Consider the following 17,406-nt stretch of genomic DNA (forward strand, 5'->3'; position numbering starts at 1 on the left):
GTCGAGTTGAGAGATCCTAAAGCAAGGCGCGCAGCCGAGACCTCCGGGAACTCAAAACGAAACACGAACGTAGGTAATCACCAAGTGTTCTATCGGTGACGTCCAAGTTTTGAGGACGGTCAAAAATGGAGTGTCTACAACCGATTAACACATATCACCACAATGAAGTGGCTAACGAGATCTCGTGTCACGTGTATGTCATGGACCCGCACTAATGTGCCGTCCCCCATGACTTAGGACTATCCGTAGATGCCATAGTAGATTCACAAATAGGATATTCGTTCACACAATCAGATAACACTTTGAGAAAACATAGCGTATCAATACCAGTGAAAACATAAGTTATTTCAACATAACTTTACAGAAATGTTACTCACCGTGGGTTCCCAAAACCGATTGTGCGGTCTTCGAGTTTTGACCTACAAATACCAACATTATAACACAATTCCTTAACACATTTTGCCACCGAATCAATTAGTTAATGTCATTCTATTCTTTCTTTACTTTGTTTCATGCTTATGAGATGCTAATGGATGCAAATTACATGTGAAAATCAAGTAAATGAAGGCCCAGAAGTCAGAAAATGAGACAAAAACAAAATTGGAAAATTACACTGTTTGGCCGCACGTGCGGTGGCTTGGCCGCTCGTGCGGTGGCCTAGGCCGCACGAGCGGTGGAACTGCAGTAGCCAAAACACTGTTTGGCCGCTCGTGCGGTGGCCTAGGCCGCACGAGCGGTGGAACTACAGTAGCCAAAACACTGTTTGGCCGCTCGAGCAGTGGCCCAGGCCGCTCGAGTGGTCTGGGTGAAAAACCAGTCCGAATTTCTGCTAACCCGTGGGTCTTTCTTTTTGCCAAATCAACCTCAAAATCATAAAACTCAAGGCCCAAACACTTGAAAACAACTTAAATTAAACATCATAACTTCCAAATAAAATCCAAATGCATTATATAAAGGATCAAACCTTGACTTGAGATGAAAAATCATAAACATGCACATAAAAGCTTCATTTCTCAAATCCATGGAGTTTCCTCCCCAATATGTCAATCATGCAAGGAAAACATGATTATCAACATGAATTTCATAATCTTATGCCATGTATGCTCATATATGCTTCCTAGGTTAAAATACATCACAATATTCTCAATTAGACATAATTTTCTCTTAATTCAATTTACTTGCCATGAGATCATGGGTGAATCAACCCTATTTCAAGAAATTAGAAGTAGATTCTTACCTTAGGTAACTAATTGAAGAAGATTTGGCCCAAACCCTTTCTTCCTCCCTTCCTTTCTCTTGATCTCTTCTTTTCTCTAGAACTCTCTCTCTTTCCCAGATTTTTTTCCCTTTTGTATTGAGTCAACAATGGTCCATATCTTTAGTTTTATATTTGTGCTTAAAAATTGAGCCAAACATGGCTTAACGAATCAGCCGAAAATCAGTCCTCAATTAAATTTTTCAAATGGCTCTAAAAATTCCCGGTAACACATAGGCGTGTTCAATTTCGTTTTCCGAACCCATTATGGTCGTCAATTTCAGTCCCGAAGTTGTAGTCCCAACAGATATTTTTCCAATTCAAACAGATATTCTCCAATCAATTCATATTATCGCATAATTAATTAAGGATAATATTGACATGCATTTTGGGGCCGTTACACAATTTGTGGAGGCATTACAACTTATTGCGCCCAAGGACAAGCATACACGACCCACATATCGACCAAGCACAGGAAGTTGTAAGTGGCTATTTTTGAACACAAATATGACTTGTTCTCATGCATTAAATGACTGTACACACACATATGCTTGTTGCTGCCTAATTTGAAATTCCTTACACAGAGGAAGTACATCGAGCATGTTGTGCGCGTTATTAGCGAGTCATCATCGCTATGCACTAAGTTAGGAGGCCAAAATCCATCACAACCAATCATAGCAGTTGATGTCTGTCCTCAGCAAGGCGACGACTCGTAAGACTCAATAACCATTATGCAAACATACATTTTTAACAAATCCACCATAACCATTATGTAAACATACATGTCAACTGCTAATCAAAACCATTTCGCTTTTACAGAGTGGACTGCGGACCTGCAATATGTTACATCATGCAGGCGCAGATATACCATGAAGAAATTATGGGTAGCCTCACTAGTGCAGAATGGTGTGGACTACGAGATTTGTTAGTACATAGTTTTTTGAATCATAAGAAATCAGAGCATCATTAAAACCTATAGGTGAGGGGTGTCCACCTGCAAACTAACCAACACTCGATATAAATGTTAATATGGAATGCTTTGACATTTTGACACAACAACCGATTGTAAAACAGTGATACAACATCTATTAATGGGAAAAAGCCTCCTGTAAATTTTCAACTACCTTTGGTGTTGTTATGTTTTACAGATGTGAATGTTCACAGTTGCACTATTAATGTGAATGTTCACATTCACTTACGATATCCATACTGCTCTGTTATTATGAGTGTAATTTTTATGATTGTTTGGACCCGATTGTTCTATAATACACAGATTTTGTGCAGGAGTGTACACTTGGTCTACATGACATCATTACAGATCACATACGCATGTAAATATTCCCATTTGTTCTTGTTTCTAACAGTTATGAATGGTATTTTTTTCTGCCAAATGTGAACATTCACTTATGATATTCATATGCACTAATGTTTTACAGATGTGAATGTTCACAGTTGCAACACTGATGTGAATGTTCATACTCACTTATGATATTCATACTGCTGTGTTGTGATGAGCATAATATATGCGATGGTTTGAACCCGATTGTTCTGCAGTACACATATTTTCTGCAGGAATGTCTATATGACATCATTACGGATCACATACACATGTGTGAATATTCACATTTGCTTTTGTTTCTAACAGTTGTGAATGTTATTCTTCTCTGCCAAATGTCAACATTCACTTATGATATTCATATGCACTAATGTTTGCAGATGTGAATGTGCACAGTTACTATAATAATGCGAATGTTCATATTCACTTATGATATTCATAATGCCGTATTGTGATGAGCATAATTGATGCGATTTTTGGAACCCGATTTTTCTGTAATACACATACTTTGTGCATAAATGTACACATTGTTTGCATGACATCATTACGGATAACATACACAGGTGTGAATATTCACATTTCTTTTCATTCATAACAGTTGTAAATGTTCACACCATGTCAATCTCTATGCATGTGAAAGTTCACATCACAGCTTATATTCATGCCAACATTGACAACAATAAGGTAAAAAAATTCAACCCATGTGCAAGTTTTCATATAATATGATTCTTTTACGTAAGTGTGAATGTCCACGTCATAAATTCATCATCACAACTTTAACAAAATATCAGTTTCGTACCCAAAAAGAAAAAGAAAAAACACAAATGAATTACTAAGTTTGCCAAACCATTATTTTACTTGCCGACACAACACAATCTTATTTCAAAAATGAATATAAGAATCCAATGTAAAACACAAGGTTCAAATGAAAAATGTACATCCTATATTGGCTCCTTGCATGATTTCCGATTATGGCTCCCCAACTTCTCACATCTCCCGCACTTTATTTGCTTCAGTTTCTCATCCCTTGATGGGATCCTATTCTTTTTTGGCCTTCCGGGTGGTCTTTTCATAGTTGGCGGGTATATAGTGAAGTCCGTCAGATCAAAAGTCGGCTTCTCCACCGATGGTATGGGGAATATGGCACCCGAATAGGCTCCACGATATGTCTCTACATGAAAGTAATGTTCCACATAATCATTGAGATTGTAGCGACTCTTTTGAATGGCAATAATAGCATGGTCATAAGGGAATCCATTGGTTTGCCATTTGAAACAAGAACATGTACGCCTCGCCACATCAACTATAACAGATGGTATCGAATGAACTTCAAACACATCCTCATTGGCTTTGCTAACTTGCCAAGACCTGCTGTCGTTGAACGAATCCATAAGCCTTGTTTCGAATGTAGGACAAATAAGCTCATTCCATTTGTTTGCTTGGTCACGTCGTGTAGACATTTGCCGCATCAACTGAGTATGAATTGTGTCCACCATTTGAGTTATAGGAAGATTACGTGCTTTTTTAATCCAGTTATTAAATGACTCCACCGCATTGGATGTCATCTCCCCATAACGCATGCCCCTGCACAACATCACAAACATTTTATAATACGGAATTTAACAGGTCTAAACATTAACGTTGACAGATGTGAACATTAACATCATTCGCAATGAACATTAACATCAACTTAAATGATAGATAGATGTCAACATTAACATCAACTTAAATGATAGACAGATTTGACTGTGAACAATAACAAAATATGACAGATGTGAACATTCTAATCTGTAATACATTGCATGACTGTTTGACAAATTAACAGATGTGAACATTCACATCTTTGACATCAGTCATCATTAGCAAATCTGAACATTCACATCACTTACATTGAACATGAAACACAATTGGAAGATTATTACCATTCTAAACTGAAAATTCACATCGCTACCATTCTAAACTTAACAAATGGAACACTTTAGGAAACTATTATTACCTGAAGTATGAATTTGCCCAGTGCTCAGGTGCCAAGTCCTTGAAAAAATTATGTGCTCATTGTTTACCCTCATCTTTTAATTTTGCAAGCTTTTCATGGAACCCTACCACAGTTGGCTCGTAAGCACAGTCACTCAAACTACTTACTAGGTGATCCCTGAATCCATTATCAATTCCTTTCATCCGGTCTCTTAAATTGCTCTTCAAGTGTTGTAAGCAATAACCGTGATAAGCCGATGGGAACACCTTTGGCATAGCTTCTAACAGACCAAGATTACGATCTAAAATAAAAGTAATCTGGCGCTTACCATCAACAACCTTCCCAAGTTCATGCAAGAACCACGACCAATTGGTCGTAGTCTCTGAATCAAAAATCGCAAATGCAACAGGAAACAGACCTACAACACAACACCGATATACAACTGTTCACAATATACGAAAGTGAATAGAAAACAATATAAACGAAACAGGTCATGTGAATGTTCATATCTACATTGCCCTATTACTATTGTTATTTTTGGATTCCAGTTCATAAACATCAATGACCTGAACATTCACATTAACGACCATTAATAATTCATTGTTGATTGCTGAGTCATTGATAATGTGAACATTCACAGTACTGTTCATAAATGGATCAACTGACAGTAGTATACACTGATGTGAACATTCACATCAATGTATACTTATGTGAATGTTCACATTACTGCCATTAGCAGTCACAGATGTGAACATTCACATCAATGCATACTAATGTCAATGCTCACATTACTTATAATTTGTCAATCACTCATTTGTCCAGACTATGATGTTCAATGTGAATATTGACATGAATAGACAGCTAAAAAAAATACTAACCATTGTTTCCGTCTTTCGCCGTTGCCGCAAGTAACTGACCTTTGTACTTTCCTTTGAAGAATGTTCCATCTAGGAATAGTAAAGGCCGACAAGAATTGAACCCAGAAATACACGCAGTGAATGACACAAAGAAACGACAAAACTGTTGACTACTCGCATCATAGTCAATATTGACATAACTCCCTGAATTGTACCGCATCACAGCATCTGAATACCACCGCAGCTGGTCAAACGATAATGAGTGATCTCCATGAATACCAGCCTTTGCTTTCTCCACACCATACCATGCGACATGGTAACTCATATCTAGCCCATAATCCCTCTTCAAAATAGTCACCACATCACACGGCCGAGTCAACGGCTTGTCCCTCACAATTTCAGATATGGTACTCGACACCAAATCCGAACTAACTCGCGGATTCTTCGATGTTCGGACATCCGTACCACAACTATGCACATCACTAAACCTCTTGATGTAGAAAAAACCATTTGTTCGTTGTGCTCTACAATGTATAGCCCACAAGCAGCCTCTCTCCTCCTGCAGCGCACACACAGTAGTAACTCTTGTTATCTCGTTCTTGACGTACGTATACTAAAACCCACATTGGATGGCATACTTACATAAAACCTCACGAAATTCTTGTGCACCTCCAACAAACCGTTGTCCTACATGCGTAATACCATTTGCCCACGGGACTGACAACAACACATTCTCCTTATGTTGGCAAAATCTACGTAGTGCATCGATTTCTTCCTCAACCCCCACACGCAGCGATCCCGAGCTACTTGACTGCCCAATATCACTTTTCAACTCAACCACAACTTCTACATGTTGTACCCCCATTGATTTAGCAAGCAGTAACATGTTCTGAAATTCTTCCTCATTGTCCAAATCACACCTATTAATCCTAGGTAGTTTGCAAAACAATGAAATAGAACCAGCAGACAACTCATCCCACTTTTCACACAAACACTCCACCAATCGAGAATAACACAATGCGCGGGCAACATTTATTACAGTTGTACTGCAACCATATGTACACACTAACATCATAAAGGTATCCATCTCCTGTAAAAATACAAAACCACAACAACGAACAGTAATCAAAATCGATATGAACATTCACATTGCGCAGAAAATAGATGACTATGTGTACAGTTCAAGTGCAAATTCCATAATTCACATTAAGAGATGTGAACATTCACATTGATACATATACATATTCTTCGAATTATATCACCCACGCAGAGCCTCATAAAGCAAACATCAAAGTAAAATGACACCATCAACAATCTTCACACAATATTAACAAGATGTCAACATTTACATTGACACATATACTCTGAATTATATCACACACACAGAGCCTCATTAAGCAAACATCAATTTAAAATGAAAACATCTACATTCTTCACATATTCCACATTAACAAAATATAAACATTCACATTGATACATACACTCTCAATTATATCATCCAGACAGAGCCTCATTATGGATACATCAAAGTAAAATGAGAACTAAACATTCTTTACATAATCTGAATGAACTCCCATCCACAGGACCACGTAAAATGCATATAATTGAAAAAACAGTGCATCCGATCCATATCAATCCAAAAATAGAGCATCTGATCCATCATACGAATGAGCATGTATTCATAACCAAATTGATACTAACCTTAATCACGCAATCCTACAATCGTCCAGAAATTGGAAAAAAACTGATTTGAACTAGTTACAGTCCAACAAATGTGACAACCGAACACCTTCCTCTTCGTCGTCTTCACTCAAAAATACAGAAGCAGACTACAACAGTAAGAATGAAACCGTAGTACATCCAAGCCTTGCAATAAGCATGCAAAATAGAAACGTATCCCTTCGAAATGGAATGGTGATGAAAAGCGTAAAATTGAAACTGCAAAACTGAATCAGCGTGGAAACAGGCACGTAATATGTATTAACACTGTACATATATATATATGGGGACAAAATAGTCCAAGTAAACATAGTAAATTAGAAAAATGGACCTAATGGAATAAAAAGAAAAGTTTATAGGACTAATCAGGTTATAATATTCCTTTGTGGACTTAATAGGTTATAACAACTCTAAAATGGATTTATCAATAAAAATCCCTATATATATATATATATATATATGAGAGATATGATATGATATGATGATACGGCGTCGTTGTTAGGGAAAAGAGGACATCCTAGACGGCGTCGTTTGCATGTATTTGTTTCTCCCTCACGTGAAAAAGTCTGCTAAGAAAAGAACTCGCTGTCCGGATTTCTCTCCTCTCTCCCCACTCCCCCAACTCGATCGATCCACAAAGAATAGAATTAACAGGTGTGTGCCCTTTGAAAATTCTTTACTTTTCTTCATAGTTTAATCGAATTTAGATTTTGTGTATTTTCTTTCGTAATTGATTTCTAAATTATATTGCTTTAATTGATATCATATGTGCTTACGCTGTGTGATTAATGTCCGATTGCTCTGTTTTAGATCCTGAAGTATCTCTTTTGGCTGTCGTTTTGATTTTGCATTTTTTGAGAAAAAAAGATAGGGGTAATTTCAAATCAGTTGATGTTTGAAAAATTAATGATAAACTTTACAAATATTAAAAACTATGAAGAATTTGTAAACTTTCTCAAAATTCAAGATCTATAAAATAAATTTATTAATTATACAATTTTTAACAAATTGAAAATTCAATCCAGACATCACAGCATACATCACAAGAAATCAAACTGCCTGAAGTAATCACATTCGCATTATTTACCCACAATTTAAAAAAGTAGAAGGAAAAAAAAAATTTAAAAATTTAAAAATTGGATACTTCCTCTAGCATGTCCAACATGTGGCCACAGCGTATCTGTGTCGGACACCAGTATGCGGCTTCTACAAAGGTTTCATGATTCATGGATTGGTCTTCATGTTTTTCATTATATTCCTACTTCATGTATAATTTAGGCTTATTCTTTATATACTTAAGAGATTCTTCATTCGTATAGCAATTGTGGATCACTTGTTTCTTGAATCCCTATTTTGACAACCTTGATACCATCTATAACACCTTCACATCTTTTACTGTGAAGTGAATCTTTTATTGGATGGAATGTGACTCTACATCATCGTGCATGCTTTAGCTTTTAGACTGAGCTTTTAAATTAGCAATGCAGTGCTTTATTTGAAATTTTTGTCTGTTTTCCTTTTGTAGTTGTATTATCTGCTTTGAATGGCTAACAAAGCTCAAATTCGTACAAGCAACTCAGCACTCATTGCCATGATTGCTGATGAGGTAAGAATGTTGTACTTGCTATTTGTTTAGTAACGGAAATTATATGATTGGAAAATTTTAACGAAAAGTTTCATATTATCTTTATGTTTGGACTTTGGAGTTTCTCTATTATGTTTGTCTTACACAGTTGTTTAAGCAGCTATTTATATAAAACTGCAATAATTGTGAAGGATTAAATATCAAATAATTAGTGATGTAAATTGGTGATTCTTTTTGTTTAGCTTTTAGCTCTGTAACATGCTCAGCTGTTAGCACAGAATTGTGATGTAAGGTTCAGAGAATCATCTTCTATAGCACAGAATTATGTGTAAGGAACAGCATTCTTTGTAGGTGGTTGGACGCTCTTAACTTTTTATCATATTCTGCTTCTCTGAGATGAGGTAGTTTGCTTTTGTTAAGCCTGTCATTTTTTGGAATATACTAAAATGTATGAACTGTACGCGAGAATATGACACCTTCATTCACTAAAGAAATACCAGTATGTTGCACATCTTCACGATGTGTCAGCTGTATCTTTTACTTGAATCGGTTTGTGGACATTACTCTTCACATAACAAATATGGCACACATTTTCTTTTGAAAGGTGATTTGATGAGTCTGACACTTAGGGCTTCACTTTCAGTTTTATATTTCCACTCTAGCCATAATTTCATAAATTTGAGACATAAATGTGCTGCGGCTGAGTTAAGGGGAGCAAACCTTGAGTCTTACAGTTCCAATGTGGCAGTAGATGCATTATGAGGCAGTCTGAAAGCAGACTTGTGCTTTTTTGGCATCATATCTTTTGAATTTAGTGATGTAACATCACATGGGGCAAGCTGAATGGTCTTAACCATCTGGTTTACTGCATGACTTTTGTTGCCCGTACTAGCAGTTATGCTGAACTGCTCTAGCGGCAATCCACGTGTCCGAGTAAGTGACAACGATGGCTTGTTAGGTTGTTAAAACATCATCAGATATGTTTTTGCTTGTTCCTGACATCTTGGTGTATATTTAGGAAGGTCTTTAAGATGACTGCTAATGTGATGCTCAATATTGCTGGAGCTGATTGTAGTTAAATTTATCTGATGTAGGACACAATAACTGGATTTTTACTGGCTGGAGTAGGCAATGTGGACTTGCGGAGAAAGACAAATTACCTAATTGTGGACTCAAGTATGCTTTTCAGCCCCAAATGTTCTGAAATTTTAATGTTTTAGGCATTATTGTGTTGGATTTCTGTGATTACCTCTTTCATATTAAGGAAGTTGCATTTTTTTATTTTTTTTACTGTATTGTTTGTCTTCCGTTGTTTCCAGTTCTGAAGTGAACATTCCATGCTATCTAAAAGAATATAGTAAGCAATAATGTGACTGGCTTTTGATGTTTTTTCCTGTTGTAGTTGTTTTGGGAATAGTTCTCACTAAAATAACTTGCATATCATGAATTGAAAAGCTATCTCCAATAAATGACTGGATGGTCAACATACTTTAATTTTATGATCAAATCATTAAAGCCTACTAGTTACTCTTGTCATTTATGCTGTAGATTTTGTTTCTCTGCAACAGAATGAGCAGCTAAGGAGATTCAAAATTTGCTTGAAAATTGTTGAGTGAGAGAGAGAGAGAGAACTTGAAACTACATGGGTTTCGGATGCTGTTATACCACTCCAAATTTTTGTTCTTGCCCTGTATCCTTAGTTATGTAATTAGAATCTGTCCTTTCCCCCTAGTTAATTTCAATTCAATTGAATTTTTGGATATTCTTATTTTGGCTTATAGATGCTCTTTTATTATGGCTTAGAAACAACTGTTAAGCAAATTGAAGAGGCATTCAAGGAGTTCACAACAAGAGAAGACGTTGCAATAGTGATGATCAGCCAATATGTAAGTTTTTGTTCTACTCTGTCATATTTTTGATTGATTTTAATGCTCTTCTGTGGTTATGACTTGTGCATATGATTATAGTGCATGCTTATACCCTATCAGATGCATCATGAGCACCCTAAGATGCTTCTTTTTTCTTTTTCTTCTTTATTTAAATTCTATCATGTGAATGAGAAAAAATATTAAAATTTTATGATGAATGTATGGGTCGTGTCACATATTTAGCATGTTACATTAATGTTTCAGTCATTGGGACTTCATACTTTGGTACTGAATTTACTAATGCTTCCTAAACTTCAAGTTAAACCTTTATTGCAACATTCATATAAATCACAAAGTCCCACAATTATTATAGTCTGGTAGTAAGAGACGAATGAGTACATTTATTTTGTGGTGCTGTTCATTTGTCATTTGATTCTGTGGATAAAACATTGTCTAATGTAACAATGTTCATCTTCAGGTTGCAAACATGATAAGGTTTTTAGTAGATAGCTACAATAATCCAATTCCAGCAATTTTGGAGATTCCTTCCAAGGACCATCCTTACGATCCAACACATGATTCTGTTCTTTCAAGAGTGAAGTACCTCTTCTCTGCTGAATCAGTGGCATCGGGAAGGCGCTAAATCACATCTATATGTTCTATCAGTACCCGTTGCCATATCATATTCCCACATCTTTCTCCTTTAGTTTTGTATCACGAATCACTTTTTTTCACTTAGTTGTGTGTCTATCTGAATTTCTTTGCATGATTACATGTTCAAATATAATGGAATTGTTAGGCTTGCTTATAATTTCAATAAACTATATCTATGAAAACATTTATCGGAAGGTCGCATTTTTATTGCAAATTGAGTTAAAAACTTAAGCTCGGGTAGAGATTCCATAACAAGGGTATCATTATAGTAATTGAGCATATAATGAAGTTAATGTTTCCATTGATGGAATTATTTCAATTTAAAATGAAGCATTGTCAAAAGCTTGAATCCAACTTATACAAAAACTCAAAATTCGGATGATTTTGAAAGTCTAAAAAGATGTGATGCTAAAGATACAAAATTGACTCTGAAATGGCAGAACTAGCCGTCAAGGCAGTGCAGATTTCAACGATTTAGTGAAGATTTCTAATTCTTTCAGCCCTTCTTCGGGGGATTTTGCCTCCCCCAGTAGTTTCACTATGGCACTACCAACAATCACGCCATCAGCTCCCCATCCTGCCACCTGTAACAAACACAATCAAGGTTGATTGGTAAACTGTACATTAAGCATTTTCGGGTTTTGGTAAACTCTACAGAGTCCATGGTGACAAAGAGGTTCGTGTTGTGAGAAACCTGCTTCACATGCTCGGGTTTTGATATGCCAAAGCCAACTGCTACAGGCTTACTTGTTGCCTGTCAAAAAGCACCAAAACACAATAGAAACCAATCTCATCATAAATCTATGGCTCTAAATAGGACTAGTCTACGAGTCAGACATTCAAATGTCATTCTAGACAAGTGGAATTAACACGTGATCAGGACTAAAATCATGATACTAGGCATTACGCAAGACTAAGCATCTCATTACAATTTCACATTATTTGAAAGCCTATCCAAATGTTATATCAAGGCCCGAAAAATGCAGCAATTCTGATAAGTTGGGATGAAAGGGCAAGTCTATTTGTCTGCACCACGTACTTCAGTTGCTCACCCAAACAAGTGTGAATAGCATGAAACATAAGTTAAACAGTTGCAATTGGTCTTAATCTACCTAATGGCATGACTGTGTCGTGTCTTTAAAAGGACACCACACCTTTTTCATACTGAGATACAAGGTAGTTCTATTACATTTTAAGGTTTGGTATGTGATGCTATAGAAGACAAACCTCTTTAATATCGTGTAGAAGAGTTTGAACCTTTCCACTAACAGATACACGAGCACCAGTGACTCCAATTGAGCTCACCTATGGTTCAAAACTACGAATCGTAAGTTCCAAATGTCATTTTCTTTTACAATTATTCTCTACTTTCAAAGCAATAACTACAAATTTATTTCAAAAACATATAAGAAATCAAGTATTCAGAATGACTTGGTATTATAATCTAAATTTCTCTAATGTAAAGGAAACAAAATAAGGGGAGCCCGGGTTAACTGCAATTCTTGAAGTATTTATATGGATGTTGATTATGATTCCACAAGTATCCATCCATTTTCATCTATTGGATTTCAACTATAACTTATTGAGCAAAAAGGCCACCACTAAATGATGATTAGACAGTAATAAGCAGAAATATTAGGGAAATGGTACGAGTAGCAGTAGGTAATGATAATTCACAAATCGAAATATAGCATTAGAATGAATGAGTGATACTGAATAATGTTATGATGAATAGGTAAAATTTAGAAATAGATTCATAGATCGCAAATAGAAACTGCCATAAAATATAGTTGTATTTTGCTACTGTGCTACAAAGGCAATGGCAGTAGAAGTAAAGATATAATAAGAAGTTATGTCAACTCTAAACCAACATTATCAGAATGTTATGAGTGGCCAATGCAAGTACCTGAAATTGTCATGTTTTAAACTTACCTTTACGAAGAAACACATTAGCCAATAGAAGATACAGTGGAAAGATCTAATTAACTGGTCAACCTTACTGGATGCTATGAGCCTATTGAAACACTTGAAAATGCCAAATAAATCTACAAAAGTACTGACAAATGAGAGAATAATTGACAAATAATTAATCAACCATGGACAGAGATCTGAAAGTGGTGGGAAAGAAGGATCTTACAAGATACACAAATCCCTCTGAAGCTTCAACAATGGCTTTCATTCGATCTGTTGGAGTAGTAGGTGTTGTGAGCAGCACCTTAATTGCAAAATAAAGTGAGAATTATACTTTTATCAGAAACAAAATAGAGCAAAATAGAGCAACAAGTATATACTAATAGCAAATTGCCACACTAGCAGGTTATCAACTTCATCAAAGTATGCTTACAAATATGCAGCCCATATTCAGGAAAGAAAGCAAAATATAAACCATGCTTGAAAACTTGTAGTTCACAAATAAATTAGTTAATACATGCTACCCATAAGGCAGTTACTTTTCCGGATAAATAAGGCTCTAATTGTTTTACATCTATCCAAATAATAACTTGCCCTCATAGAAACAAACCAATTTAAGAATATGTCAAATGCCAAGATAGAAACACTCACTGTAACATATATATTTATATTACAAATTACAAAGTCAAAAAGCAAGCTCAAGATTTCTTCTCCAATAACAAACAAACCCCACCCCCCCCCCCCGGGGCGCGCGCGCATCTTAGATAGTGATTATCCCTTTTTTGACTTCTTTTGGATTTTGTCAACTCCATAGGATTATAATGTGGAGGACTGCTTTCACTTCTTTTGTCTTATTTTACATTCTTTGAGACCTTTCTACAAAATTTGATTTACTTATATCCAAATAGGAAAAGAAAAAAAAAATCCAGAGACACGGTAGATATTATACTGAACATAAAAACTATGCCACATAACTAATAGTCTCTTCGAGATAAGAATAACCAGACCAAAAGCACTGTCATATAAACAAGAGTACTTTAAAAACAAACATACACATAAATAACGAAAACCACTATATTGCCTGACTATTTAGAACACTCAATGAGATAATTTATCACCATTAAGATATACTATATAACTAAGAAAAGAATAGAACAATTACATGGAGAAACTAACCAATTCAATATTATTCTTGACAGCTTCGTTTCTCAATATCTCAGTTTCCTCCAGAGGAACATCAGGGACCACAAGTCCTGAAAAAACGCATCCAAAATCCAGCTAAAAAAAAGTTAGCTTTGTAAACTTATTTTGAGCTAACAAATCATATAAACTGAGAACCTGAAAATTTTTACCAAACATGTTAATTTTTCAAAGTACAACTGTTTAAGCATGTGATTTCAAATAGCTAAGCTAAACAAGTTGCAAATAAGTTTTGCCAAACGGGATATAAAGAACCAAGTACAAGAAAAATTAAAGGGCATAGGATACAAAAATAATAGAGATTTACATAGATAACAAAATGCCTTATAAGCATATTTCAGGGTTAAAAAATAATCTTGAAGGTTAAAATAAATGGAACAACCAACCATATAAGCATCATAAGAAGAATCCATCCATAAATTGAGTCTTAAAAAGAATGAGGAAGAATAAGAAGAACCAGGACACATGTAAATACATTACCATGTATGCCAACATCTTTCACAGTAGACATGAAGTTATCAATCCCACGCTTAAGAATTGGATTGTAGTATGAAAATAATGCAAGTGGGCAAGATAACTGAGGTACCACCTGATTCGTAAATGATCAGACTGTGATATTAGAAGCCTATGAGGAATAATTAACCACAAAGTATGAGAAAAGACAAGCAAAGTATATTAAAGATAATAAACAGTACTAGTCTAATGGTTGAAATATTCACTCCTGACGTACCTATGAAAAGGTATTCAATTCTAAGCATGTATGACCTATCATATGTAAGGTAACTTAAGAGCACATCATTGTCAATGGTTAAAGAACGTAGTCATTATTGTGATAACTTAACATGAATGAGTTTGACATTGTTTATTAGATTACCTAGCCAACCTCCCAGGAAAAGCAACACTCAAAATGAAAAATTCACTATCACTGGTTAGTTATCTTCGTTTGAAAAAAATAAGAAAATGATTATAACAAAAATATATGCTTTTGAGTTGCAAAACAATACTGCTACAATAGGTTTGGGAAACTTGGTCAAAACATTTTGCTTTAAAAGCATCTTACAGACATTTGATTGTTGATGTGCCAATAAAGTAATCATGGGCCTGTTATAAAACCAGCAATTCAACCTAGATGGATTTATGATACAAAGGCAAGTAGAGAATTTGGCATTAATGCAAATTTCTTTAGAGATGATGAGAGAGAGAGAGAGAGAGAGAGAGAGAATTGTACCAAACAAACATCCTACCTCCTTCAACATCGACAATATTGCATTAAAATTTGTCCCTCTTGCCAATGCCCGTGTAGCAGCGGCCTGAATTTTTAAAGATTAAAATAAATAAATAATGTAGGTTGTATAATTGAATTAGAAGAACATGATCAGACAACCACACCATCAAACCTGTATAACTGGACCATCTGCCAAAGGATCGGAATATGGTAAACCCAGTTCAATTATGTCTGACCCACATGAGTCAAGCACTTTAAGTGCTGCTGCTGTTGTTGAAAGGTCGGGATCACCAGCCGTGATGTATGGGATTAACGCCACCTTTTCATCAAAAGTGTTGTCAGCAGAACAAAATATGATATAAAATCACATATTTCCGTTGTGGATAGCACCAAATCATGTTTCATTTTAGTTCCTAATTTTGAGTAGTCCTGATTTAAATTTTAGCAAGAAAATCAATATAATACGCAAAATTAGTAGATGCCATCTCATCACGTTGGAGAGGAAAATCATTCAATACTAATGGTTGCATCAAATAGCTGCCTATACTGGCAATGGTGAAGCTTTATATTTCCACCGAATTGCAGTGTGCATTTGTTAACAGGGTGGACAAATCCCAAAATCATGAACCCTAAGCACCTTCCTATTTGGATACACAGGAGAAATGAAGAAAAGTGTAAATTATGAGGAGTAATGCTATACAAACTAAAAAATTATAAACTTTTTGTACTTAATGATGTATCACATATCATATATTTGAAGTGGGTCGTGTTCTATTACCGGACAAATCAGTTAGTAAGAAAAATTCATAAAATTTGTTAATTTGGAAAGGGAGAGAAGGAGAATGGAAGGGCAAAAAGAAAATAACAAATTTTTTTTTTTTTTTTGGATAAATGAAATTACTTGAATATTGATATCAAGACTCTGAATTTCAATCACACTCATAAACGTTACACAAGTCTGAAACTAGTCAAAAATGAACAAAACTTCAATTGCAATCAGAAATGAACCACACCAATGGAAATAAGCAAAACCCATTAAAGAAATACTAAAACCCATAAATCTTTCAGCTAAAGTATCGCAAATCTTTGAAAGAAACGCAGCAAAATAAAGAACGGAATACTGACTTTGCCTTGTTTCTTCAATCTGGTGAAAGTCTCTGAGAGTCCTACACTTGGGATGGCACTGAGAGTAGCCATTGGGGGCTTGAATGTTCTACTTGGAATCGAAACTCTTTGGGAGTTGAAAGGGGTAATGAGTAAATGGCCTTGGGATTTGCTCTTCAATTGCAGGAAGCTACTTGATTTCAGGGCTATGGCCATCAGAGAGGGTGTCTGCAAAGAGGGAAGGGTTGAGATAATGCGCTTCTTCGCCCGAAGGCTTCAGAAAATTGTTTTGTACACGCCGCCACTACGTATACACAGTCCAATTCTACGGACACCGAAGCAACTCACAGAACGGTTCACCCAAGTCACGTGGCGGCTTAATCATACGGGTGGGATCTGCAATTAATTCGGGTGGGATCTGCAATTAATTTTAGCTCCGTTTGAGATAAATTTTTTTAAACTTATTTTTTAAATTTTTTAGTTATTTTAATTTTGTTAAAAAAATTTGGGTTAATTATATATATATATAAAAAAAAATCTCAAGATTTCATGTATTTTTTACTTTAAATCTCAATATTTCAATTTTGATAAATTAAATTCTAGAGTTTTATTTGTTTTTCAATTTGTTCATTCATCCATCTCCGTCTGTGTAAAATAAGTGAAAAATACTAAGGTTTAAAATGAAAAATATGTAAACTATTCCAAAAAAAATTTGTT

At 35.4% G+C, this 17,406-nt stretch overlaps 3 protein-coding genes across 3 annotated transcripts; 1 reads left to right on the plus strand and 2 right to left on the minus strand.

Moving 5' to 3' along the window:
* Nucleotides 1-3,532: 3,532 nt before the first annotated feature.
* Nucleotides 3,533-6,510, minus strand: LOC145806914 (uncharacterized). Its single transcript, XM_082904767.1, has 7 exons — nt 6,066-6,510; nt 5,445-5,750; nt 5,093-5,227; nt 4,895-5,008; nt 4,425-4,459; nt 4,330-4,337; nt 3,533-4,175 (listed from the first exon to the last, which is right to left on the minus strand). The coding sequence occupies exons 1-7, from the start codon at nt 6,508-6,510 to the stop codon at nt 3,533-3,535; spliced, it is 1,686 nt and encodes a 561-aa protein (XP_082760893.1).
* Nucleotides 6,511-7,606: 1,096 nt separating this feature from the next.
* Nucleotides 7,607-11,463, plus strand: LOC114278392 (V-type proton ATPase subunit F). Its single transcript, XM_028220412.2, has 5 exons — nt 7,607-7,796; nt 8,668-8,748; nt 9,822-9,903; nt 10,531-10,613; nt 11,074-11,463. The coding sequence occupies exons 2-5, from the start codon at nt 8,686-8,688 to the stop codon at nt 11,236-11,238; spliced, it is 393 nt and encodes a 130-aa protein (XP_028076213.1). The 5' UTR covers nt 7,607-7,796; nt 8,668-8,685; the 3' UTR covers nt 11,239-11,463.
* A 70-nt stretch (nt 11,464-11,533) lies between these two features.
* LOC114278391 (Aldolase-type TIM barrel family protein) lies at nt 11,534-17,087 on the minus strand. The gene is made up of 9 exons (XM_028220411.2): nt 16,711-17,087; nt 15,758-15,904; nt 15,605-15,670; nt 14,841-14,949; nt 14,337-14,413; nt 13,387-13,464; nt 12,477-12,554; nt 11,944-12,003; nt 11,534-11,833 (listed from the first exon to the last, which is right to left on the minus strand). Exons 1-9 carry the CDS (start codon nt 16,903-16,905, stop codon nt 11,699-11,701), a joined length of 945 nt encoding a protein of 314 aa, XP_028076212.2. The 5' UTR covers nt 16,906-17,087; the 3' UTR covers nt 11,534-11,698.
* Nucleotides 17,088-17,406: the final 319 nt, after the last annotated feature.

The sequence above is a fragment of the Camellia sinensis genome, chromosome 14, assembly GCF_055761805.1.
Source record: "Camellia sinensis isolate YWXY chromosome 14, ASM5576180v1, whole genome shotgun sequence".
Classification (NCBI taxonomy): Eukaryota; Viridiplantae; Streptophyta; class Magnoliopsida; order Ericales; family Theaceae; genus Camellia; species Camellia sinensis.

Coding starts and splice junctions, on each gene's coding strand:
- LOC114278392 (XM_028220412.2), top strand. CDS start 8,686: ATGGCTAACAAAGCTCAAATTCGTACAAGCAACTCAGCACTCATTGCC. Junction 8,749..9,821: donor TTGCCATGATTGCTGATGAG/GTAAGAATGTTG, acceptor TATCTGATGTAG/GACACAATAACTGGATTTTT. Junction 10,614..11,073: donor TAGTGATGATCAGCCAATAT/GTAAGTTTTTGT, acceptor GTTCATCTTCAG/GTTGCAAACATGATAAGGTT.
- LOC145806914 (XM_082904767.1), bottom strand. CDS start 6,510: ATGGATACCTTTATGATGTTAGTGTGTACATATGGTTGCAGTACAACT. Junction 5,751..6,065: donor AGAATTTCGTGAGGTTTTAT/GTAAGTATGCCA, acceptor ATTATGGGCTAG/ATATGAGTTACCATGTCGCA. Junction 4,460..4,894: donor ACTTGGGAAGGTTGTTGATG/GTAAGCGCCAGA, acceptor GTGAATGTTCAG/ATTTGCTAATGATGACTGAT.
- LOC114278391 (XM_028220411.2), bottom strand. CDS start 16,905: ATGGCCATAGCCCTGAAATCAAGTAGCTTCCTGCAATTGAAGAGCAAA. Junction 15,671..15,757: donor CAGATGGTCCAGTTATACAG/GTTTGATGGTGT, acceptor TTAAAAATTCAG/GCCGCTGCTACACGGGCATT. Junction 12,004..12,476: donor TTCTACACGATATTAAAGAG/GTTTGTCTTCTA, acceptor GCTTTTTGACAG/GCAACAAGTAAGCCTGTAGC.